Raw genomic sequence first — 27,399 nt, 5'->3', positions numbered from 1 at the left:
AAAGAGCTCATTGTGGACTTTCGGAAATCCAACAGCAGGAGATATCTACCAGTCAACATCAATGGAACTGAGGTAGAGCGAGTCTCCAGCTTTTTGTTCCTGGGATTTCAAATCTCTAAGAATCTGTCCTGGCAGCAGAACACTTCAGCTCTGGTTAAAAAAACACAACAACGCCTGTTGTTAGAAGTCTCAAGAAATCTCATCTGTCCCAAGGGTTTCTACCGCTGCATCATTGAGAGCATCCTGACCAACTCCATCACTGTATGGTACGGAGGCTACACTGTGTGTGAACGTAAAGCCCTGCAAAGGGTGGTCAAAACCGCCCAACGCATCACTGGCACCCGACTACCTGCCATTGAACACCTTCACCACAGCAGAAGTCTGGCAGAGCTCACAACATTATCAAGATCTCTTCACATCCCAGTCATAAACTGTTTAACCTCCATCCATCAAGAAGGAGATACAGGAACTTATGCACCAGAACCAGCAGGTTCAGGGACAGCTTTTTTCCATCCGCCATCACATTAATGTACTCTACACTACACCACTAGATCACTAAAAACAAAACACAAAACAAACACTGTATATATAACCTTTGTACTATACATGTACATATTACATACTATATCTTTTTTACTCCTCATTACATTTACACTATTTTCTATCTATATGTATCTTTATATCCCTACTGTGCATTCTGCCCAACATTTATATATATATATATATATATATATTTGACTGTTTATTTAGCTTGCACATTTCTTGAATGCCATAATCTTATAACCTTCCACTTCTGCACATTTCCTCTTCAATTCCATAGCCTTAGAACCATTTGTCTGTACTTCTTAATGATGTCCACACATCTCTGCACTGTTATAGCCTTTATATTTATTCACTGTACATATGCTTACATATATATCACATGGTGTAAATATGCTACATATATAAGCATCCAATCAAGAGACTTCAAAATATATTCCCCTCTCTTAACTCACAAGCAGGTAAAAATGGTATGTGGGTGTATTTTGTTGTTTATTTACGAGTTTAAAATCCTATGTGTGTTTCCATGTAAATGAATGTGGGACTGATGTTTGTTATTTTCGGTCTGTTTATTTAGTTGTACAGTGTTGATGTCCGCGTGCATTAAACATCTGTAAAAGAGAACCTCAGCCTTCGTGTTGTGACTGAGAGTATCATACCATGTGTGTTTAACTGTTATTCGTTTACCTGCACACGATTTAACTAGTTCTAGTTTCTAGTTTTCCTGGCGTTAATCACACAGTCTGAGTTTGTGCTGTCAATAAACAATTGTGCATTAATTTAATGGTGTTTTCTGTTAAAGTTTATTTTCTTGCCAACATCCTTGAAAGCATCATTTAGTTCCCACATGGAAGCTGTATGAAACTACAACTATACCCAAAACAAACATGGCTGACAACATACACAAGTCAACATGCTGTAAACTAAACAAGCTAACAGACATACAAAGATAAAAAAAAGTCACAATATGTGTGGTTTTTGTGTGGATATTGGGATTATGAGAAAAACATGTCTACACTTTAAATGGTTTATAGGAGAGAATATGTGAGACAAAACACTCACCTGATACAGTCAGTGTAACTGCATCACTGCTCTGTGTGTATTTTGGGTCTGATGATTGAGTTTCTTTACAGCTATAAGGACCTTTATTAGAGTCTTTAACATCAGTGATTGTGTAGGTCTTCTTTCCTGCAGCAGCTCTGATTTCTTCATTACCTCTATACCAGTGATACTTCCAGTATCCTCCAGTCTGTATGTCACATGTGAGAGTGACAGTTTCCCCAATGAACACATTCACAGCTGGGTGTATTTTCACTACAGGCTTTGGTCTCGCTATACAAAGATAATAAAAACATCATTAAATGTAAACAATAATTAAGTATATGATATTATTGCACAATTCCAATAAATATCAAATTATTTTTGTGTTGTAACAAGTTTAATGTTACAAATTATTTGTGTTTAATTTAAAAACACATTTAATTATTAATGTCTGTAATTATTTAATGTTATCTATAGCACTAATGATCCTGTTCAATACATTTATGGTTTAGAGCTCCTCCTAGTGGCAAGTTTTGATGTTGCTGTAATTCTGTGATTTCTGGTATTCACGTGAAACAGGAAGTAGTAAGTGCTGCATGCAGGCATCGGTAATGATGGCTCTATTTAATCGCCATATATTTTGTAATCTTTAAACCTGCAACAGCATCGCTTGTAAGTATTTATTTGATTGAAATGGATGTACATTATACTTGCATGCAAATGTAAATTGTTAGGGTTTAAGATCATTATTAATAATTTGTCCATCCGGCTATTGCATTAGCCACATTGTGCTTTAGCGTCATATGTATTAATTATTGAAATATGTTTATTTGTTCATTTGTAGTTTCACTCCATACCCAAGACCATTAAACCTGTGGGCAAATAAACTTCTTGTCTTCAGAGTCATGTGAGGGAAGGGAGTTTATTTGACTGTCAAGGCACTAACACATGTTGAGGATGGTACAATTATTATTTTTATAGACTTGAAATGTAGAAAACATGACGAACCTTTAACTGTAACTGTAGCTGCAGCACTGAACTCTGACTCGTAGTTTCCCCTGAATGCTTTGCAGTAGTATGTTGATTGTCCTTTATTAGAGTCTGTTACGGTGACGGTGTTGGTATTTGTGGCTTCAGGGGACAGGGGATATAAATTGTGATAGTAATCATACCAGGAAAAGCTCCATCCAGTAGACTGCAGATTACAGTTGAGAGTAACTCTGTCTCCAGTGTAGATGAAGCTCTGAGGATTCACACTCACAGTCGGTGTGGGTTTTTCTGTTGATATAAAATCTTCTGTTGAGCTGCTTTTATCTTTGCACCATAGGTTTCATTTTTCAAATCTCTCTCTTTATGAACAAATACATTTTTAAAAAATAAAATATAAAGTAAATATTATATGGAACACAACATGCCAAAATACACACATCTTTATTAGAAGAGATAAAGGGAATGTTTTGAAATGGTCACTTTATGTTTTGCCTACAAAGCAATCACAGTGTGTTTTCTTGCCCCCTCAAACATCATCATTAAAATTATATTTACGCAGTGCACTACATTGGGGGTCTGAGTAACACAGTGTGTATTTTACAGTCTACCTTGATAACCTGATTATTTAAATCTTACTTAAAACACTTTAAAAAATAAAAATAAAACACAGAATCTATAAATGCCTCATTTATCCATAGTTATGAGCCTCTTTATGCATCCATTTATGCACCTATGATCTCTTTATTAAATGTTCATTATAATTAAGACTGTAACAAATAAACACTGTGGTGTTCCAAAATACTTACTCACGTTTATAAATCTTAAAAATGATCAAATCATAAACATCTGTAAATTGGTACAGCTGTTGTGTTCTACAGACTCTGTGTTGGACTGAGATGTGATCTAGTTCTTGTGTATACATGTTAAATGGGGTAAATTATGTTTTGCAGTTGGAAGCAACCTGTACTACCAACTGCACTCATCAGTACATAATTAATGCTCTCTTCATTCACCTAAAGTTACAGATCTTTACTGTGTCAGTAAAACAGTAAAACTGAAATATGTACGATCATGACAGCACGATCAGTCTGACTATTAGATAAAAAACACGTTTCTCATAAATATCATTCATTTTCTAATAATTTAAAATAACATTGAATTGCAAAATGAAATTCCATTTAGACAGTTAACACTTTTTGATGAATTCTGTCTTGTTCAGTAATCAAGGAAATGTGAGGCTTTAAGACAGAACAGTGAAAACTAAACAGACAGGAGGAAACTGTAATGTTATAATGAGACTCAGATTCAGTGTAGCTCATTTAAATTATCTGCACAAATCTAACATTTCTATAACATATATTGTGTGTGAAAATAACAAAAAAGAAATGACAAACTCACCTGATACAGTGACAGTAACAGAATCACTTGTATTTGAGATCTGATTGTCACTGCGTCTCCTCCCTCTGCAGGTGTATTTTCCTTTATAAGTGTCTGTAATAAAGCTGATACTGAACTCCTGTGTTGTTTGGTATGTGTAGTATGGGTGGTTTGGGTAGTGTGTGTGATATAATGTTAACGTGTTATCATCCCTATACCAGTCATATAACCACATTGAGTCTTTTTCTGCCTGAAATTCACATCTGAAAGTCACTGTCTCGTTCCTGAACACGTGTGTATCAGGCTGTATTTTCACCACAGGTTTAGGACTCTCTGTAAAATATAAATGTATTGTTACGTATGAATCAAATTCCAACACCTTTATTTAAATAAGTAATAACATTTCAATATGAAATACAGAATAGTCGTTGCTATTGTGTCTCTATTTCTCTTGTTCCCAGCCACTGCCATATTTAGGTTTGTTAAATTTTTTAAATATATTTTTTGTTTCTTGTCTTAACTTGGTATTTTTTGTATGAATCTTATGCATCCAGTGATCATGGTGAAATCACAAAACTAGAACAGGGGATAGATATTTTTCACCACTTTAAATGCAATGAGACAAACATGTGTTTGTGTGACCTCCCAATCCACCTCTGGAATTTCAGATATAGCAGGTTATCATTTGTTAACATCAGCACAGAATCTCAGGTGAATCAGCTTCTTCTCCACCTTCATTTGTCCAGTTACAGTCTGATACTAATTGTTTAAATGTATTATTTTTCTTACTAATCTACACTCAGTACCTCTTAATGGCATATTGAGAACAGAATTCTAGAAATATATACAAATATAAAAAAAATTAAAATAAATAAAAATACATTTACATACATTTGTATTTAGTCTTCCTGTGGAAAATATTACTGATTGGACATTATTTGGAAAGGCACACACCCCTCTTGTTTAAACTCCACTCCCCGTGACATCTATGAAAGATGTCATCATTCACCTTGTACTCTAAGTCAGTGGTCCCCAACCCCCGGGCCGCGAGTCAATTGGTTAAGGGCCACACAGAAAAAATAAATAACTTTTATATTATTTCCGTTTTATTTATTATCTGATTCTGAACGATGTTTTATTTTGGAAAATTACTGGATTCTCTCCGCCACATCTGTCTATCACTCACTCTTGATGCATGTCATGATGCCTCGGTCACATGTCTTACCTCCATCCTTTACCTTCTTAAAGGGGCTGCTCCAGTTTTTATGCCGGTCGTATCGTTTTATTTAGTTTTGTTTATCAGCCACACCTTAGCTTAGCCTTCAGCACCGCGCCAGCACGACCAATATCCCATTGTTCTCAGGTGTTAATGTTTAGCAATAGATTAAATAAGAAGGGAGAGGAGTAACTATGACTAACTACACATCATTCTAAAGCTTTAAGCCTCAAGCAGCGATTTCAGGTCACTGTTTTTCTATGGAAAACGTATAACGAATGTATTTCCTGAATTTGTCTAAGCAGTACACATAAACAACATGCATAACAAATTGCACTAATTACATTATTATTGTAATAACGAGTCACAAACACATCCAATGGTGCTAATCCCCGGTTTATTAGAAAAGATAAGGCTCCACTAAACAACATGCCGTAAACCAATTTTGCTCCAACCAAACAATAGTGTTGTAATTTAGATGGTTATTCTTTTGTTTATGTCACAGAACTTCGGCTTGTGTTTGTGTGTATATGTTTCGGAATAGAAAAACGCATAAAACAAATAATGCTGGTAGAATATAGTGTTACAAAACGCTTGAGACCATAAAATAAATAAATAAAAAAAAAAAAACAGTAAAAGAGGCGGAATCCTGGGTTGAGTCTCCTCTATAGGCAGGTGTCTTTTCTGCACCACCTATCATTTCAAACCGTTTATTTTAAGCCAGTAGCATTATGGAAACAAAATAATTGTTGGAAAATGCAGCCAATAAGTGCAGGATTTGTTTACCAAAGAAAACAAACAAAAAAAGAGACAGTCAAAAAAGTTGTTTTATCAGAGATTTGCACAAAGCAGCGATGTGGAAAATATTCTTGGGGGGGCAGCATAAAAACAGAATATATAAACTCATGAGACATGTGACTTTCAACCCAGAACTTTTCTGGATTGTTCCAGGACTGATTTCATGTATTTATATATTAAATAAAAATAATGTTCAATGCAGGAAATGTATATCCATGGCACTTCATCATCTATCAGACATAGTTTCAGATAAATGTTTGTAGGAATCTCTTTATTCAATTTAAAATATAAACTCATGAGACATGTGGATTTTAACCCATTACTTTTCTGGATTGCTACAATACTGATTTCATGTATTTATATATGAAGAAAAAAAAAAATTAAGGATTTTTTTCACAGTACTTTATCATTTATTACTGTCTATAACTTATTATCTTTTTGATTTTTGACATTGTGCATATAGCCCACTTTTATCAGGAACTGTTAACATTTAAAGTTAGGTAGGGCATTTTCAGCTGTGAGTCCCAAAATCTGTGCTAAACGCTAACAGGTTAAAGGCCGATCTGTAAAAATATTGTCTGACATCAAACCGCTCCATGGTGCAAAATAAGGTCTTGGACCACTGCTGTAAGTCACATGTTCTTCATTTGCTGGTGTGATTACTTTAAAAAACGATGTCTGCAATATTTAACATTAGATGTCTGTTCCGGTGTAGCAATCTTTAACCCGGTACAACAAAAAGCTATGTGATATTTTGGCCTCCACATCTTTGACAGCCAGGCACCATCTTTTAATCCTTTGGAAATCCCCTAAACCACCAACTACAGCTCAGTGACTAAAATACAACATGTCCTTTTTAAAATGAGAACAAAATAAAGATATTCTATTAGAGCTCACCTTGGAAAATGTACCAGTAGATGACAACTATTTCTTGTATACTTTAATACTTTGCAGTGTCTATCCCCTGACTAAACCCCTTGATTTTTATTTATTTATTATTGTTTATTTATTTTACTGTTGTTTACATTCTCCTGTGCATAGATATGTTTTTGTTGTCTTTGTTTTTGTAGATACACATGGAAAAGTTATAGTACAATGTTATTTTCCTTGTTCTCTATCAAATTTGTAAAGTTTGTGAAGCTTTTCCAAATAAAAAGTTTGAACCAAAAAAAATACTCCACTGCATCTCTCCTAAACATCTCCACACTTCTACTTGTATGTCATCTGCTCCAACTGACTATCCACTCATCCTCTTAATTGCCGCTCTCACTTTCTCCTTACTAATCCTATCCTCTTCCTGCTTTACCATCTCCACACTATTCAACCTTCTCTCGCTCTCATTTTCTTTATTCATCAGCTGCTCAAAATACTCCCTCCACCTTCTCAACACACTCTCCTCAACAACACATTTCCATCTCCAACCTTTATTGCTCTAACTTGCAGCACATCCTTCCCAGCTCGGTCCCTCTGCCTTGCCAATCGGTATAAATCCTTTTCTCCGTCCTTAGTGTCCAACATCTTCACGTTCAACACCCTATCAGAAACTCTCTTCACCTCCACTACACTCTTACTTTACTCTTCCTTCAGAATCCCCCCTACACCATTTCTCTTTCCATTCACACCATGATAGAACAGTTTAAACCCACCTCCAATGTTTCTGGCCTTACTCCCTTTCCACTTAGTATCCTGAACACACAACATATCTACCTTTCTCCTCTCCATCATATCAGCTTTACCAGTCATAGTACCAACATTTAAAGTACCAACCCGAACCTCTACTCTCCTACACTTCTCCTTTCCCTGTCGCCTCTGTAGACGTCTTCCTCCTCTCCTTCTTCTCCTTCGGCAAATTCCCTCATGAATGCTGATCCATATTAATGAGCCTGAAATGTAATATTTCGTTCTTTATGGTGAATAATGGTGACAGGTGAGAAAAGAGCAAAGACACTGAGACACACACACACTTGTAGGGGAGGTGGGATCAATTATAAAAAGGTAGCAGTGCGAGTGACGATGTGTTGCTGCGTCTGTCAACTGTGTCAGTAGTACGGAACAGATAGTTGCAAAACTAAACAAATAAGTGGTCCAATTCAAAAGTATTGTCAGGGTGCGAGCGAAACAGAAGGCGGAAGCCGGAGTACAGCTCACTTGGGTTTTAATGACCACTGTGAGGGAGAGAGATACACTCGAGCACACACACACACACAGACGAGCGAGCACGCACGCACGCACGCGCACACACACACACACACACACACACACACACACACGAACACGGCAGTCGTTCGGCTGAGAGAGTCCGAGGTGCGCTTTGGGAGAAGCGTAGCTGACCCGAGACGTGCTGGGAGGAGAAGCGCAGCCGGGACGGGATTGTGGAGTCCGTTTGGAACGGAGAAATGGAGTCCTGTGTGAAAACCGGAACATGAACACATCACCCGCACGTAAGGTCCAACACATTCAATAATGAACGGCGAGTAAATGTGAGTGAGGGGTTTATGTAGGAGCGGTGTGGAGTGATGATGAGCTTCAGGTGTGCGTGGTTAAACCTGGAGCTCTAGGGAGAGCGGAGGCATAGAGAGCCACCAAAGGGGGGTGTGGCAGGTGGATCCCTGACAAGCATACTATCTTTCTTTATTGCCCTTATAGCAATTTCAGAGCAGTTCATTTCCACGATTAGATTTGGGACAGCCGACATGGCTGCACATTGCATTTTAATTCCATCCTGTTTTTTCAAAGTGTGAACTGAAAAACTAATGCATCGAATACCCATATTAATAATATCATTCAAAATGTCAGGACTTTTAGTAGTCAGGGACGGCTGTGATATACCACATTTATAGGATTAGATTTAATAGAATTATATTATAATATAATTTATATAATAAAAAGGGTCTTAAAGAAAAAGTTTAAAATACTTTCTCTTTCTGAAGAGACTTTTATTAGTATACGCTCATAATAACAAAACACTGTGCTTTTGTAAAAAAAAGAAAACAGATAGGTGGCGCTCTCTGCCATCTCTGTCATCTAGTCATCTAGACCCTGTCAGGTCCAGTTACCAGCGTGACATTAAAACAGGTAGTAGTAATGACTACTTATGATCATTCTTCTCAAATTTACAATCTGACTTCAGTTCATTACCTCGCCCTCTGTGCCACCAATTAAATGCGTACGCATGGTTTAGAGTTTATTTACAGGTGTGCACATTTTCCAGTCGAGTTTGTTTTTAATAGATCACAACTTTTACGTGGGAAGTGGCATATACATGTTTTCAGCCCTGTTTTGTGAGTACGCCACGTTTATAAATGAAACCCTATACTTTCTTCTGAAAATCATCAAGAGATCTTCCTTTGTTCTGAGGGGGTTTGGATATTTACAGAATACAGCTACCATGTTTATTCTTATTCTGTTCATTTCTCAAGCACTGCCCTGTCTGTACTCATATAACCTATAGCTATTCATGTGCACTTTTTTCTTCAATCATGCATATAGCTGACCAATGATGTTTTAGCCGTAAAAATGCCAGAAATAAGCAGGAAATGAAAAAAACTTTTGCTACATTTATGTGTATGCATTTACATTAAAAGCTCTTAGTCTAAGGACTCACTAAATCAATGTTTAAATCTGATTCAAGCTCTGAGTAACATTTAATGTTATTAAGATCAATATCAGTCATCTGAACTGTGTTTGTACTGTACATGGTATTATTTTACTCATTTAAGCCAATTATCTTTTAAATGAACAAACTGTGTTGAAGGTGGTTTTACTTGTCACATGTACTTTTGCCTCACTGTGTGTGTATCTTCTCACTGTCCATCCAGTAGAGTCTCTCTGGTCCTCACAGCTCAGTGAGAGAGAGTCAGCAGTAAAGTGTTGAGATCTGCTGGGATTGATGATCAGAGACACTGAAGCAGATTTATCTGTTAATAAATATATTAATGTTATTATATTTACATTCATGACACTGTTTTATTAAAAATAATGTTGGTGAAAAATATGTAGAAAAAAGATTTAGAGTGTTGAAGTTGCTGCAGTGTACCAGAGTTAAATCATGAAACACAGACATACATTTCTTCTGTACATTATAAAAGTTCAATCCTTCTCTTCTTCACTTATTCACACTCGAGCTTTATACTGGGTAAAATGTATTTGTTCTCTGTATGTAGGTGTGTAAATATAATTTACTGTGTTTCTACCCAGATCTTCTGTGAACTTGTTCTGTGTAATTCATTCACATACTCACCAATAACATTTACCCAGAGTGCATCACTGTAGTGTGTGTAGTAGACTGGGTTTCCTCTTCCAGCTCTGCATCTGTACTGACCTCCATCAGAGACACTGACTGATCTGATGAAGTAGTGATTTGTTTCAGTCTCAGTCTCACGTCTCTGTATGTCTTTGCTCCAGTAAAACTTCCATCCAGCAGACTGCAGCTTCAGTGTACAGTACAGAGTCACTGAGTTTCCTGTCAGTGCAGCTCCTTTAAGGTCTGATGTGAGTTCAGGTTCAGGTTTTTCTGTTAGAGACAAAACACATTTCACAGGAATCATTTTTGATGAACATTAATTTATTAGGAAACTTTACAAAAAGAAGAAGAAAACATTTTTGTTGAATCTGTAATGATCCTACATTCAAATGAAGATTAAATATTGTAACATTTAATTAATCTAAGGCCCTGTTTACACGAGAACGCTCGCGGGTGAAAACGTAAAAATATTTTATCAGATGTGCCTTTCGTTTAGACGGCGACAGCGTTTTTGGGGCTTAAAAAACGCAAAAAAGTGAAACCACCCTCCAGAGTGGAAATCTTAAAAACGCTCCACCGTCACGTTCCCGTTTAAAGGGTAAAAACTGACAAATCTGCTCACGGTGGCTCTCGTCGCGTACGTGTTTACGTCACAGGCATGCGCCAGTACAGGAAAATAACAAACATGTCGGATTATTTACATACGTCAGACCTTCAAGTTGCCCTAGCAGCTCTGATAAATATACAAGAGTCAATTCAGCAGTTGAACCAAATATTCTCAGATAGTATTACTGATCAGAGATGCTTCACATTGCCACCTAGCCGCCTGGAGTGCATACTACATCGAATTTCACACACTTCTGCGTCATCATATGCACGCAGATTTCCCCCCATAACGCTCGTCTAAACGCAGAATAAAAAGTGATAACGCAACGCCACTTTTGCGTTTTCTCTTCAGATCGTTTCCGTGTAAACAGGGCCTAAGATACTGAGCCTTTAGTTCATGTAGGCAGTGTTTATAAAGTGAATTTGTTGGATTCATTAAAGATTTCAAAATACTGTGTGTTTATCAGATAAATCTGATCATGTCAAAAAAGACAAAAGGGTGATTCACAATATTATTTACAATAAACAGAGGTAGAATAATATATATTTTTTTCTTTTCTTAATCATAAAACAAACTATTTGTCTCTCCTCATTACTTTAAATGCGTTATCAGAATTCAGATTGCTAGAAATAAAGCAGGTGGAAAATGTAGATGTTTTAATAGTGTGTGTATGTGACCCATCTCATAGCTGTGTTAGTAACTGTGTCTGTGAAGTTTTCATTCACAACTGAATCTTATGAGTTTGGTGCTTGAAAAGTTACCACCAGGTAACAACTAAAGAGAAGAGAGAGAAGGTGACTGTTCATTTGTCACAAGGGCACTGAAGACCATTCTGAATTTGAGTTTGATGGAGATCATGGTCACATGACCACAGCTCTCTCATGACACACTCATCTGTATACAGCACTTTCAGTTTGGGTTGGATTTTACATTTTTTTAACTAATGTAACTATTACTACTCTACATTACATACACACGCGGACACACTGATTTTCTGAACAGTTCATGTTTCTTCTTAGGTTATATAAACTGTTATGCTTGTGCTTGTCTATTGTCTGCCTTATTTTGTTACAATCAGCTCAATTTACCTGCAAAACACATTATCATTATACTTATATCCTGCCATTTTCACCTCCTGGCTACAGGCAAGCAAAAAAAATGAAGTTTTATTACAATAAAATATCTGTCGTGAGCATGCAATTTACAAATAGTTATTTAAAATAAACACTGTATAAAAACTGTATAGAATCCACAGTATAGTCTCTCTCTCTCTCTCTCTCTCTCTCTCTCTCTCTCTCTCTCTCTCTCTCTCTCTCTCTCTCTCTGTGTTTGTGTGTGTGTGTGTGTGTGTGTGTGTGTGTGTGTGTGTGTGTGTGTGTGTGTGTTAAATAAAATAGTGAATATTTAAGCTGTAATGCTTCTCTGCATTTTAGTCAAATGGAGATTTATTTGTTTACCCATAAACCCCCACAGCTGCCCAATAGCTCATGTCCTTCGTTTTGTTGGAATAAGTTTTATGTGGAAAAATATGTTTATAGGTGGTCTGTGGTGGTACATTTTATACCATGTGTATTTACTATAACAAAGCTTCCTGAGTTAATATCTGTTTCCACGAGATGACGCTTGTGCACTTATACTGGCTTAAATCGGTAACCTCTATTAGTTTAGTTTGTATAATTTCATATTTTGATAATTTTATAAAGTTAATTGTGATTTCCATACTCAATTGTTGATTACTTGAGCAAGACTTTTTCTAAGAGTTTTTGTTTTATTTTATTCCCATCATGCCTTTGTATGGCACTTCCTGTTATATGATCTGCATGAAGAGATGGAACGATGCTACAGAATCATCGAAAGATTTTATGTGTTTCCTTTTGCCATTATAAGCATTTAATCAAGAGACTTCAAGATATATTCTCCTCTCTTAGCTCTCAAGCAGGTAAAAGTGGTATGTGGATGTATTTTGTTGTTTATTTATGAGTTTAAAATGGTGTGTGTTTTCCGTGTAATTGAATGTGGGACTGATGTTTGTTATTTACGGTCTGTTTATTTAGTTCTACAGTGTTGATGTCCGTGTGCATTAAGAGAAATACATGTCTACACTTTAAATTGTTCATAGGAGAGAATATGTGATATAAAACACACTCACCTGATACAGTCAGTGTAACTGCATCACTGCTCTGTGTGTATTTTGGGTCTGATGATTGAGTTCCTTTACAGCTATAAGGACCTTTATTAGAGTCTTTAACATCAGTGATTGTGAAGGTGTTCTCTCCTGCAGCAGCGCTGATTTCTTCATTATTTCTATACCAGTGATACTTCCAGGATCCTCCAGTCTGTATGTCACATGTGAGAGTGACAGTTTCCCCAATGAACACATTCACAGCTGTGTGTATTTTCACTACAGGCTTTGGTCTCGCTATACAAAGATAATAAAAATGTACAAAAAAGTACATGTAATCATCATTTAAACATCATGTTATATTATTATACAATAGCAATAAATTTTAAAACAATTAAGTTTTTCCTACATTCTTTCTACCTTGTAATCTGCAGTGAAAATGTAGAAAACATGACGTACCTTTAACTGTAACTGTAGCTGCAGCACTGAACTCTGACTCGTAGTTTCCCCTGAATGCTTTGCAGTAGTATGTTGTTCGTCCTTCATTAGAGATTATCACACTGAGTGGGTTGGTATTTTGGGGTACAGGTGATTTCTGGTTATCTTTATACCAGGAAAAGCTCCATCCAGTAGACTGCAGATTACAGTTCAGAGTAACAATGTCTCCAGTGTAGATGGAGCTCTGAGGATTCACACTCACAGTCGGTTTGGGTTTTTCTGTTGATATGAAATGATAAAGAACTGGATTTACATTTACATTGGTACCTTGACCTACGAGTGATTTAATGTACGAGTTTTCCGAGGTATGAGTCGTCACTCTTTGTTACGCAAGCAAAAAATTGATGTAGGAGCTCGAGACGCCGCTGCTAGATGGTGTAGTGAGCAGTGACTCCACAGCTTCCTCCAGCCTCTAACACGCCCTCTCGTTCTCTTCAGATGTTCACCTCATAGAGTAAACACTGTGATTCGTTGTGCTCGCGGTTTCTTGCTTTGTGCTTCATGTTTTGTGCGAATTCCTGCTTCTAACTTTCTTGTAACCATGTCTCCCAATAAAGTAAGTTCTAGTGACAATGCTGAGAAGAGGAAGATGATGTCCATTAAATTAAAGCGTAAAACTTTTGAGAAACATGAACAAGGTATGCGAGTAAAGGACTTTGCCAGGCAATACGCACGTTCAACGTCTACGATTTGCATGATTTTGAAGCAGAAGGAGTCGCTTAAATTTATAACGCCAGTTAAAGCTGTTGAAATAATTTCTAAGCTCCGGACGTCTGTTGGTGTGGCTGACGGAGAAGCAGCTTGCAGGAGATAGCATAACAGAGGCTATTATTATATCTTTACATATTCTTTCTATTAGGTTTTTATACAATATTTGTTATTCAGAAATGTATTTTCCTTATTTAATTACATGAAACAGAAAAAATGGGGTGTCATTTTGAGCTTCGGAACGGATTAATGCCATTTTAAGTATTTTCATTGGGAAAATTAATTTAATGTGTAAACAAATTGAGATATGAACGAATTAAACTCGTAGGTCAAGGGTTCAAGTCAAGTCAAGTCAAGTCAAGTTTATTTGTATAGCGCTTTTCACAACAGACATTGTCTCAAAGCAGCTTTACAGAAAACAACAGTGAAGGTGAATGGTGTGCGTTTGTCCCTGATGAGCAGCCGTGGCGACAGTGGCAAGGAAAAACTCCCTTAGATGATATGAGGAAGAAACCTTGAGAGGAACCAGACTCAAAGGGGAACCCATCCTCATATGGGTGACATCAAAAGTTTGGTCATAAATCTTTCAACAATACAGAACAATTTGTGATCATCATAGATCCAGCATCAGCTTCTCCATGCCAGGGCCTTTAAACACTCGGCATCTACTTCTCCATGATCATCCATAGGTCCATAATCTTCACGAGGTGGGACGTGACTGGAGCTGGCCAAACCTCAGGAAGCCTCGGGATGGGGAGAGAAAGAGAAGCAGTGGAGAGGAATTAGCGTAGCTGCTGTTCATGATATTAACAGCACAAGTTGATAATGTGATGTGATCAGATGTTCTGGAGCACAAGGTTGTGATGTGATGTGTGTTGATGTGTGTTATGTGTAGGCTTTGCTAAAAAGATATGTTTTTAATCTACACTTAAACTGGGAGAGTGTATCTGAACCCCGAACACTGTCAGGAAGACTATTCCAGAGTTTAGGAGCTAAATGTGAAAATGCTCTACCGCCTTTAGTGGACTTTGCTATTCTAGGAACTAGAATCTAGGTTCACTATAGCATAAGCAGATGTTTTATCTCTGTGCTGAATGAAGCATGTGGATACAGTGTTTATTTTAAAGGTTAAAGCAAATTGACAGTTTAGAAGTTTAAAATGAAAACAATGGTAGAACTGAAGTGTAAAAGGTCAGTGCACTGCCCCATGATGTTTTATAAATAACAATATTTAATTCTAAAGCTGTGAAACATTAACAAGGGAAAATGTTACAACAATCACAAAGGCTAATAAGCTGTAGTTGTACATTAAATCACATTTATTTATTTTATATAAGAAAAATAAAAATTAAACTGAAAAGTAAGTGAAAGGAACAACATCATTTTAACAAAACTTTTGTTTCTTTATAGAATTTTGTTTCTCATTCAATAAAATCTGGAACACAATCTGAAAACTTTCACATACATTTTATAATTAATAACGTGTTTAAAAACTCACCTGATACAGTGAGAGTAACAAAATCACTCGTCTCCGAGATCTGATTGTCACTGTGTCTCCTCCCTCTGCAGGTGTATTTCCCTCTATCATAGTCTGTAACAGAGCTGATACTGAACTCCTGTGTTGTGCGGTATGGGTAGTTTGTGTAATCATTTGTATACCAGTCATATGTCCACTCAGTGTCTTTTTCGCTCTGTATTTAACACCTAAACATCACAGTTTCTCCTCTGAACACTTGTGTATCAGGCTTTATAATCACCACAGGTTTAGGAGACTCTATAAAAATAAAAATATATGTTATGTATATAATTTAATACTAAAACCATTATTTAAATAAGTAATAACATTTGAATATGAAATACAGAATATCTGCTCAGCTGTAAATAAATGTTGAAGCTCTTTCAGAGGTGGACTGAGAAATTTTTATCAAGTACTATTAATGAAATAAATGCAGATCACACTGTGTCTCAACTCTAAACATTTATCACGTTACCAAAATAAAATGTAAATTTTTTTACTTCAGATTCATGTCTGAATTACACACACACACACACACACACACACACACACACACACACACACACAATTTATCATACATAATCCCTCATACACAATCTCTAAGTGTTTATCTCTACAGACTCTTATACGCATTGATTTAAAATAAAAGTTGGATCTTGTCCTCTTCACTCATTTACACTCAACTCAGGCATTTACAGTAACTTTCATGAAGCCCTTTAAAGCCCCAGAGCAGTTTATTCAAACAGTTGTACACATTTTGCTGACATTTAAGTGTTGTGCCATTTGAGTGTTTTCATTCTGCTCAGCAGTGCTCACACTGTCTCACTGTAGCTTGTACTGTATCAGTGGCAGCACAAAGAGAGATGATTTCAGCAAGAGTAACTTTTAAATGTATTTCAGACAGCAGACAGATTTAACCTGATAAAGAAAACAAACAAGCTAAAGGTGGTGTTTGTTACTCAGAAAGCTAAAATACACCAATTACAATAATTTAATATTTTGTATGTGTGACACGTGGCCAAAATAACTACTGATTTTCTAATGCATAAAACTATTCATGGCCCTATAAGAGATTTCTTCAATGATTGGTTGTTGCACATTTTTTACGGTAAACTGCATGCTGTTGTGCTTGTAGAGATCTAATTTGAGCATTTGATGTTTAATGTTAATAATTGACCCTTATGGTGATTAGTGATATAGTATAGATCTTATATTTATACAAATAAAATGTTTTATCTTTGTGTTTAACTGTATGTATATACACTACTTTGATAAAAGAATTGGGACACCTGGTCATAAATACAGTTGGTGGTTTTTGAGCATCGCATTCCACATTTAGTCCCAATTTGCTCTTATAATTCCCTCCACTCTTCTTCTTTCACTAGATTTTGGAGTGTACTTATGGATATTTGTGTTCATCAGCCTCAAGGGTGTTATGAAAGGCAGGTAGTGATGTAGGTGAGGAGACCTGGGGTGCAGTCAGCATTCACATTCATCCCAAAGGTGTTCAGTAGGGATGAGATCAGAGTTCTATAGCAGCCCACACAAGATCTTCCTCTCTAAAGCATGTAAACCAGATCTTCAAGGAGCTCACTTTGTGCACTGGGGCATTGCCATTCTAGAACAGGTTTGAGTTTAAAAGTTCAAGCGAATGCAAAATTTTATTATGGTGCATCCAAAGACGTCCTGTACAATTGAGTGCCTTCAGCTTTGTGGTAATAGTTTGGAAAAGAACCACATATAGCAGGAAAGGTCAGGTGACCCAATACTTTTGGCAATATAGTGTATATGTGTGTGCTTCTAGTGGTTATGCTTTGTATCATCTATCAGACACAAAGTATAAAAATGATGCTGACAAGAGTTTTCACAGTTTTAAAGAACAGCAGTTCTGCCATGGACTTGTTTGGTAACTCACTTAATTTTGGATATGTTTTTTTAAGATATGTTTCATCTACTGCGCATGTGTGAAGAGAGGAGTTAATGGTTTAGCACGTTTTTTAGGTGTATGTTAAATGTGCAGAGTGAATAAAGTGGATTTACTGCTAAAACTGCTGTAGTTATTGGATCAACATTGGTAGCAGGAGTTGGAATGTCGATACAACAGGCTACGTAAGTTCAAAATGGAGCTCCCTGATGCTGTAATAGTCTTTGAGCTAGTCGAAACTGTCGGACTTAATGTTAAAGATAAACAGTTCGCACTTACAGCTTTCTCCAGCGTTTCTTTCACTGACTTTTTGGAGATTATGTTACTTCACCACTAGAGGGCATCAGTGCAAGTAGGACTTCACTGAAAAGAGCAAGTGCACTTCTGGACATTGCACATAACAACAACCTGTTAAACTTGAACTCATTTTCAGGACATTATTGTGTGAATCATCTAAATGAAACGGAGACAAGTGAGAGCAAGACACAAAATTAAAATGAAATTTTTGTTGTGATAGAAAACATGACAACAAAACCTCAATGTTAAATCTTCTGGACGGTGGCACACAGGGTGGACATTTCATCATGCCTATGGGTGAAAATCAGAGGTGGGAAGTAACGAAGTACAAATAATTTGTTACTGTACTTAAGTAGATTTTTTCGGTATCAGTACTTTACTCCACTATTTATTTTTTAGACAACTTTTTACTTTTACTCATTACATTTTTACACAAATATCTGTACTTTCTACTTCTTAAATTTTCAAAACAGACTTGTTACTTTAGTTTTAATCCACTGATTTGGTGAAATATATATTTTTAATTTTCACTGCGTGCCGATTTCAGCCAAACAACTGATTTCCTGTTACTGCGTGTCTTTTTCAATCCGCTGGTTTATAAAGTCCTGACTGTCACTCGCCACAGAAGGCAGTTTGGGGTTAACGTGGATGAGACAGAGGGAGTCAGTGATGTAAACATCACTGAGAACAGACACATTCCTGATCATCATCATCTTTTCTCTGCTTGTGTTCTATATGTGGTTCTTCAGCCTGGATACATTCATTAGGTAACAACACTTTTAATTAATTTTGTATTTATATATATATATATATATATATATATATATATATATATATATATATATATATATATATATATATATATATATATATTTAGCAGTCAAAATAAAAATTATTTTAAACATCACAAAAGTTATTTTTTTCTTTCTTTACTTAGATATAAAATAAATAAATTAACTTCAGATAAAAATATCTATAATCAGTAAACTTTTGTTTACTGATTGTTGAAACTTTTTGTCTCAAATCAAACACCAAAATCCGCCATGATTCTCACAATGGGTGGCGTTTTGTGGGTTTTTCCCTCATAATGGAGACACAAACTTAAATTACTGTCTTCAATGATTGTACAGATAAAAACAATACATCATTTAAATCTGTAAAATGTCTATAATTTTATATATATAAAAGCTTCCTGACTTGACTTGAAGGGGTGCATTTTCTCCGGTATCACCTCATTAACTGTCCGTGTGGAAACATAGCAAAGGCTCTAAATGATGTCCACACGTCTCTGCACTGATATAGCCTTTATATTTAATCACTGTACATATGCTTACATATATATCACATGCTGTAAATATGATACATGTTTAACACATCCAAGCTGCCAGTTTTGGGCACCTGAGCAAGAACTTAACTCACTACTGCTCATTTAGTAAATGAGATCATTAAGGGTCGCTTGGGATAAACACTTCCAACAGGAAGTGGCTATATCTCGCTATCTTTGTCTCTGTGTCTATTTTAGTAAATGTCTCTGTCTCACTGTATATGTCCCTTTCTTGCTGTCTCTCTATTTGTCTGTCACTCTTTCTAAAGCTGTGTCTGTGTCTCTTTGTCTTTGTCTTTCCTGCTTATTTACATGTTTAACAAAATTTTGAGTTTTGAAGTAATGCCATTAGTGATCTATGAATAAAGACTTGCCTGGTTCAATTCTTACCTTTAGTTTCATATTGATTATAAGAAGTTTTTAAAAACAGAACCATGAAAGATCATTAAAATTGGTTGCTGGCAAATCATGGTATATCAGTGGTGCAGGTGTTGGAGATGTGGTTCTTGTACCTGAGTCACTTCTCATAGACTTTGAGTTACTGAGAGAATGAACAGGAAGGAGAAATTTTGACACTCTAAAATCATGATCTAAGAGAAAACATTGGTCTCTTAACTATAGAAAACCAAGAGTCCAATAAGCAAAGCCTTGTTTGCCACCCCTGTGGTAGTGTAGTGGTTAGTGAAGTGGTCTGTGCTATCTGACTCACCTGGTTCGATTCCTACCGCTTAGCTTTCCTTTAAATTGTTTAAAATGTTTTAATAAAGAATTATAAAAGGTCCTAAAAATCAGGTTCTGCAGGAGATCCTGTGGCTCATTTGGAAGAGCTTTACCTCTGGGTTGAGAGGTTGCCGGTTCAAACCCTGGCCAGGGCTCAAAGGTAAGAGTGTGGAAGGTTCTGGTGGCTGTAGTCAGGAATGGCTGTGTGGATGGTTTCGGAGGGCGTATCCTGAAGCAGGTGGGCAATATCCGGGAATGAATCAGGAATTAAACCTACCCCATGTTTGAACCCTGACCACCAACATTAGCAAAGTACCAGCCTTAACCCACTAAGCCATCAGAAAAAAACAGGATGGGAAGCTTGATTAGAGCAGGTCTATCATTCTTTTCAAACCATCAACACAATAATTTAACGCTAAAGAAAGATTTAGAAAGCGAATACAGATTAGGAAGCAGGAACATAACCTACATTACAACTAGCAGGCAGAAAGCAGGATTTAAACGCTGATTCTCAGCATCAGCGAGGAACCAGGCTTAACCCACTGAACCATGGAAGAGATCAGGCTGGGAAGCATGTTTAGATGAGGCACAAGCCTTAAACCACTGAGCGACCACTGCTGAAAAGCATGTTTGCTTTTTGGAGGGTTCATACTTTGTTTCATGCAAAATGGCTTTGAAAACTTATCACCAGCGTAGACTATATTAAGGACCATGTTCAGGCACAAGCCTTAACCCACTGAGCTACCACTAAAGTGCTTCTTCTTTTTTTTGGTGGAGTTATCTTTCATTAAAGACCAGGAAATCAAGAAATTAATCCAACACAGAAAGGACAGAATTGAAATGTTTTCAGAGGGGACAAGGTCCAGAAGTTTTATTTACCAACACAGCAACCAGCTCGACCAGGAATGGGTACTCTGACTTAACCCACTAGGCTATCCCATCCATCCATCCATCCATCCATCCATCCATCCATCCATCTATCTATCTATCTATCTATCTATCTATCTATCTATCTATCTATCTATCTATCTATCTATCTATCTATCTATGATGAGAGGTCCAGTTAACAGCTAAAACAGGTAGCAGTAATAACTACTTTTTACTTAAGTACATGTCAGAGCCAAGACTTCTTTACTTTCACTTAAGTAAAAAGGCATAATCAGTACTTCAACTTTTACCCGAGTATTTTAAAACATGAGTATCTGTACTTCTACTTAAGATGCGTGTACTTTTGCCACCTCTGGTGAAAATAGAAAATCTTTACCTTTACCTTGGCAGTCTAAACGGATCAGGAGACATGTATGGAGTATCTTAGCAGGAGAGACTTTGGCAATTGCAGATGGAGTTGACAGTGCAGTTCCTGGCTACACTGTAATATGAGATCACCACTGGTGGCTGCTTATGCATCAATTTGCCCATTGTGTGTGTAACAGACAATCATTCTCTTCTCAATGCACTCAAATGTAGAAAATCTGTCACTGAAAAGAGACTGCACCTACAAAAGCAGCAGTATGAAGGAGCTTCTACACTCTGGAACTATTCAGCAGATCTTGTGGTCAGCCACCAAAAAGCAGCTAGTTACCTGCTTTACAAAAAAGGGGGCATCTGCACTTGGCCTTATGAAAGCTCTCAGCAAAGGTGTTTGTTATCTAATGGACTGAATTGGTTTGTCAATTGTTTGCTTATATTTTTGGTCTAGTCATTCAAACTAATATTCTAAAATTCACATGTTATGCTGTTATATAATAATACTGAACACTTGTGTTCTAAACTTGAACAGTATTCGTCTTAAAAAAATAAAAAAATAATAATTGGGGAGATTGTTAAAATATGTTTCAAGGTTCAACATATCTCAGCCTGAAGTTTAATTTTTATCTGTTGTTTCGGTTATGTCACTATGATATGTCTACTGTTGTATTAAGTGCAGCAGAGTAATGGAGACCTGCTGTGGATGGAGCTATAGCATCATTTTGTCTCCTACTGCTCTGTGTGCAGGCATCAAATACATTTTAACATCATCCTAATCCAGAGTGAGAGTGCTATAAATAGTAGTGAACTAGTTTTTAGAAAAGTTCCCATTCTTTCAGATTTTGCAGCCTCTTAGAATTGTAACTCACACCCCATCACACGTTTATATGCACCATACACAGTTCTCATTATTTCACATTCTACAAAAAAAACTTCATAAGAATTCCTCATTTTTAACAAGCAATTAAATAACAAATAATCAAACCAGAATAATAAGAATAATGTTTAGTTTAACTGCCCCACAATACCTGAAATAATTGCATTATATCTACACATCTTATAATCGATTCAGTGTTGAAAATCACTGTATGGTTCTGTACTTTTCTTGCTAAAACTGTTATTATTTTATTATTTTTTAACAAGTAGATCTTTATTGTTAAATGACTCCAGTCAGTGAAGGAAAGGGCTCTGATACAGCTTATGTGTTACAAAGACTCTGTGTTGTGTATATTCAAGAATAATGGGGTAAATTATGTTTTGTTGTTGATAACTTGAATTAAAACAGTCTGCACCAGCACCTCCACTCATTATTAACTTTTAAAAAACCTTCTTTGCTAAAGATTTTTACTGTGCATGAAAAATGTAAAAAAAAAAGAACCTTGTGAAACTGTAAAACATTGAAATCTTATTTGAAACATGTAGAATCATGACAGTAGTCATCGTTTATATTTTTGTGTGCACTATAAATTCTACATTTTCAAACTTGAATCTGCTTTCATTGCTTCATTATGTGACAGGTTTATATGGTGTCATTTCCTTTGTCATAAATGATGAGTTTTATTTATAATTGTATCAGTTGTTTTGGATCACTTATTGATTCCCACACCAAGTGAGGACTGGCACGAGGATGTGTAGAGATAAGCGGCGTATAAAGGTTTACTTAAAGTCATATGGAACATTTTAAAAAATATGAAATGTGGAATTACTGTAGAAAGTATAAAATCACAGAAAGTCATCACCCTCATACATATAACATGCTGTTAGAGGCAGGAGGCGATGCATTTACTCAGCAATCCAAAATGTCAGTCAATATCCAGAGCTAATAGTAAAAGCCTCATTGTTTCTCAAAAGAAACAGTGTGAACCAATCTGAGAAATCTTACATTTAAAATTTTACTGACTGGATCATCAAAACTCAATAAATACAAGAGACTGAAAAGCTCAGCATACAGTCATCTGGAAAGTAAGTAATTATGCTGTTGCGAATGGTTACTTATTGACAGTTAGCAAAACATACAAGTTAGCATGATTTATGCAGTAGGTTTGCAATAAAAATGCTCATAAACGATTATCATATCTACAGTTTCATATTTAACAAACCTCAAATAAACAAAACAGCACATGCATTTTAAGTATATTTGTTTTTCAACATACTGTATATTTGCATCTCATAGTTTTGTTGGTATTGATGGAGTAAAGTAATTTATTTGAACAGCCCTAATAATTTTAATGTCAATCTACCAACAAATATTACATTTTAGATTTTTATTTTTTTCATGTTCAAGACTTCAAAGAAATGTGTATTGGAGTTTAGGTTTTACCACCAAGTACACATTCATGGGGTCCTGTATTTATTTATTTATTTTTTTTGTATTTAAAAAGGCAGCATTCAAATAAGGAAACAAATACCACTGAACTGTTAAAACAATAATTTCTTATCTCAGTTCCTTCGTTTTTTAGAATAAATATAATTAACCTACAGTACAAACTAAAGAAATTAGGTGATACTGGAGACCCCAAAGGATTAATTGTGTGCATCATGGCGGATTTTGGTCCTGATTTGATTTTAGTAAAACAAATGTTTAGTGATTGAAAAACATTTTTGGTGGAGTTTAATAAATTTTCTATACCTGAGTAAAGAAAGGACATTATAAAGGACATTGCGCTTAAGGTTTTAATTTTATAATTATTTAATTTTTAATTTTTAATTACATTTTTAGTTTTTTATTAATTTAATTTTTTTTATCAAAAATTATTCAGTCAATTCGTATTAATGTATTAATACGGAAAACTAATTTAAAATTTTGGTACCTAATGAATGTATCCAAGCTGAACATCCACCATATAGAACACAAGCAGAGAAAAGATGATGATGATAAGGTGATCAGAAATAGAGTCTCAGTCATGTTTACATGTGAGAGCCAGGAAATGATACACCAGTGGTAGTTTAAAAAAGCCACGCAAATGTCACAGGCCGGGGTGGCCTTCCCTCCCCTTCACAACGTACCACCTCGAGGAGTTACCCAGAGACACCAACAGACCAGACAAGGTAATTAATATCAAAAACTTGTATTTTATTTAGTTAAAATAAGTCCAATCTCAAACTAAAATCCACCGACTGATCCTCCTCTCTCTTTTACCGGGTGGCGTGGGAGGTTCGCACAACGATCCCTCTTCAGACGGACAGAAGCAAACGATGGAGCAGACACTGGTAAGGGTTCAAACAACAGTTCCTCTTCGGCCGGAAGTAAGTAATGGAACAAGCACCGATGAGGATTCGCACAGCAACTCCTCTTCGGCCAAAGATGAGTAATGGAGCAGACACAGGTGAGGATCCGCACAGCGGCTCCTCTTCAACCGGAGATACAGGTTGCGGCAGGCACTGGTAGGAAATTGACAACAAGGGAAACTCTTCTCACAGGACAGCATCGATCATTTGAGTGTCACCTCTTTTTGGGATGGGGGGAAGGATCGGGCAGGGGGTCATCTGACGCAATACAATAGTCCGTCGTAGATGGCAACCGGGGAGCTCTCTCGTTCCCTCCACGGGATGCACCCGCTAGCTGGGGGCCACTCCCCTTCCACAAGCCGACGGCTGTTGAAATACAGCGGCGGACAGTAACTTCCTCACAGAACAGTGATGGCCGCCACAGGGCAGTGATGGCAGCATGCAATAGCAGAGGGCAATCTCTCACGGAGCAGTGATGGCAGCATTCAATAGCAGAGGGCAGTTTCTCTATGCTCACAGGACCACAGTGGTGAGTAGAGGTTTCAACAGTCAACAACTGGGTCTTCTTTCCACAGGGCAGTAGTAGCAACATTCAATGGCGAAGGACAGTTTCTCACGGAGCAGTGATGGCAGCATTCAATGGCGAAGGACAGTTTCTCTAGGTTCACAGAACAACAGTGGTGAGTACAGGATTCGACAGTCAACGACTGGGTCTTCTTACCACAGAACAGCAATGCATAGATCTCTCATAAATCCTCTTCAACTCAGACAGAATAGAGCTGCATTCCTGTACAGCATATGCTCAACACACAGCAGTTAATTAATTTCAGTTTGACCTTCAGAGCCCACAAGTAGCCAACTGGAGAACGGGCAGACACAAAATTACAGTTTCCACACCAGTGCACAAGTCAGTCACTTCAAATGATCACACGTGTTCACTTCACATTAGGCACTGCAACTCACATCAACTCACAGTGAATAGGGTCTCCTCTCGTGGTCCCGGCCGACTCTCTCCGCTCAACTGACAAACTGTACATCCAAGCTGTGTAGGTGGTTGACTATGGGAACACAACTGACATTGAAAGGCTTCACAATAGAACTCACTGAACGCCGGGGCGGCTTCACCACATTATAGCAGGTAGCGGGCACTACAGGCATTTACTTCCTAATAGGACTGGCAGACAACACTTATCTGTTCGATGAGATAACGCAGTTCAATCATACCACTGCTCTTCAGCTCTTCCTTCTCTGCATACAGTCTTTCCCGTCCGTTAACGATCTGCCCTCTCATGTACTGCTCGACGGGATCAACAGATCAACAACCAAAGATTTCCTCCAGTCTGCATCAACCCCAAAGATTTCGCTCCAAAGTTTCTTCCCTGCTGCACATCAACCGGATCCTTTTATAATCCCCCTCACAAATCCATACCCCTCGTGGCCCAATCTCTGCTCATTGCCCAGCTGCCACTCATTCCCTCATTAGCAAGCTCCGTCAGCCTGTTTACACGGAAAAACCCGGAACTGTTCTGGTGTTACATTAAACTCGCTCCCACCGAAAACAAGAATGGGGAGGAACAGTTCCGCTTATTTGTCACCCCGTGACATCCTCCCCCACCATTCCGTTCTAGTCCCTAGAACAAGGCCCAGGGACCCAGTCTCCATATCTCACAGGGGGCTGCCCTCTGTTGTCCCGTTGGGAACGTCTTGGTGGCAAGGCGGGGTCTTCCCCTCTTGGTTCGACGTTCAGGCCCCTTGGAACCACTGCCCAACCTACTAAGGGTGGCCTAGGTGCCACCGGGACAGTCGGAGCTTCTACCATAGGCTTTGGATAGTTCGGACAGGGGCGGATTAAATTCCGATGTATCACCCGCTCCGGGCCTGACTTTCCCTCAGGGCGGATGGTATAAACCGGCTGGTCGGGACGTTGTTGACTTTGTACCACATAAGGCAGGGCCTCCCACCGATCACTCAGTTTGCCCTTTCCTTGGCGTCGATTGTCCCGTACCAAAACTCTCTCCCCGGGCAATAACGGAGCCTCTCGGGCCGTCCGGTCATACAGCCGCTTGTTCTTAACAGAGGCTATGTTGATTCGATCAGTGACCCGTTCGTACGCCGAGTGGAGTCGCTGATGATGTCTGCCTACCCAATCCATCAGACTCAGATCTTCTCCAACCCCAGCCATTCCAAGTAGGAGATCTGTGGGGAGACGCACATGTCTCCCAAACATCAGGTACGCTGGAGCATAACCAGTGGTGCTGTGCACACTATTGTTATAGGCCTGTACCAGCGCAGGAAGACTATCGACCCAATTACTCTGACGATCCGTATCCAACGTCCCCAATAGGCCCAGCAACGTCTGGTTGAACCGCTCACACCCTCCGTTTCCCTGGGGGTGATATGGCGTGGTATGCGTCTTTTTACACCCATAGAGCTGGCACAACTCCCGTACAACCTTAGATTCGAAGTTTGGCCCTTGATCCGAGTGAAGAGTCTCTGGACACCCAAACGGCTGGAATATGATCTTCCACAGGGCATTTGCAGTAGTGGTGGCAGTCTGGTCTAAGGTAGGAATGGCCCAAGCATATTTTGTGAACAGGTCAGTTACCACTAGAATGTTCTGGAAGCGATCCATCGGTCGACCCAATGTCAAGTAATCCATGGCCACAATGTGCAAAGGGGCCCTGGCTCGTATGGGGACCAATGGGGCTCGCACCCCTTTCCTCGTCTTGAAGAGTGTGCAGCGTGGGCATTTCTGGATGAACAAGTTCACAGACGCCTCCATCCCTGGCCAATAGAAATTTCTCCGCAACAAAGACACCGTCCTCTCTTTCCCTTGATGTCCTAACTGGGTATGGTAAGCCAGTAAAAGGGATTGAACCTGCCCTTCAGGTACCACCACCTGGCCTACAGTTTCACCCAGCACGGGGTCTCGGATGGATCGGCAAACCACCCCCTCTCTCAGATAGAGCCTCTCCCACTGCCCAAGGAGTTTCTTCACTACC

The 27,399-nt window shown here is 37.8% G+C and overlaps 2 protein-coding genes across 4 annotated transcripts in view; one reads left to right on the top strand and one right to left on the bottom strand.

Annotated features, from left to right (window-relative positions):
- Nucleotides 1–27,399, top strand: part of LOC310726884 (uncharacterized protein) — a 200,766-nt gene that overhangs the window by 56,134 nt on the left and 117,233 nt on the right. The window lies entirely within an intron of this gene.
- The window catches only part of LOC310726646 (basement membrane-specific heparan sulfate proteoglycan core protein-like), a gene marked incomplete at its 3' end in the record, with an annotated part of 183,800 nt that overhangs the window by 85,494 nt on the left and 70,907 nt on the right, over nucleotides 1–27,399 (bottom strand). The window contains 8 exon segments of the mRNA XM_083542389.1: nucleotides 1,603–1,872; nucleotides 2,590–2,859; nucleotides 3,970–4,281; nucleotides 10,203–10,475; nucleotides 12,962–13,231; nucleotides 13,394–13,651; nucleotides 15,639–15,837; nucleotides 15,841–15,914. Coding sequence (XP_083398515.1) covers nucleotides 1,603–1,872; nucleotides 2,590–2,859; nucleotides 3,970–4,281; nucleotides 10,203–10,475; nucleotides 12,962–13,231; nucleotides 13,394–13,651; nucleotides 15,639–15,837; nucleotides 15,841–15,914 — 1,926 coding nt within the window.

The sequence above is a fragment of the Silurus aristotelis genome, assembly GCF_946808225.1.
Source record: "Silurus aristotelis genome assembly, chromosome: 5".
NCBI classification, from domain to species: domain Eukaryota; kingdom Metazoa; phylum Chordata; class Actinopteri; order Siluriformes; family Siluridae; genus Silurus; species Silurus aristotelis.
The sequence above is the reverse complement of the archived record's forward strand: the minus strand, read 5'-3'. Positions and strand labels throughout refer to the sequence as shown.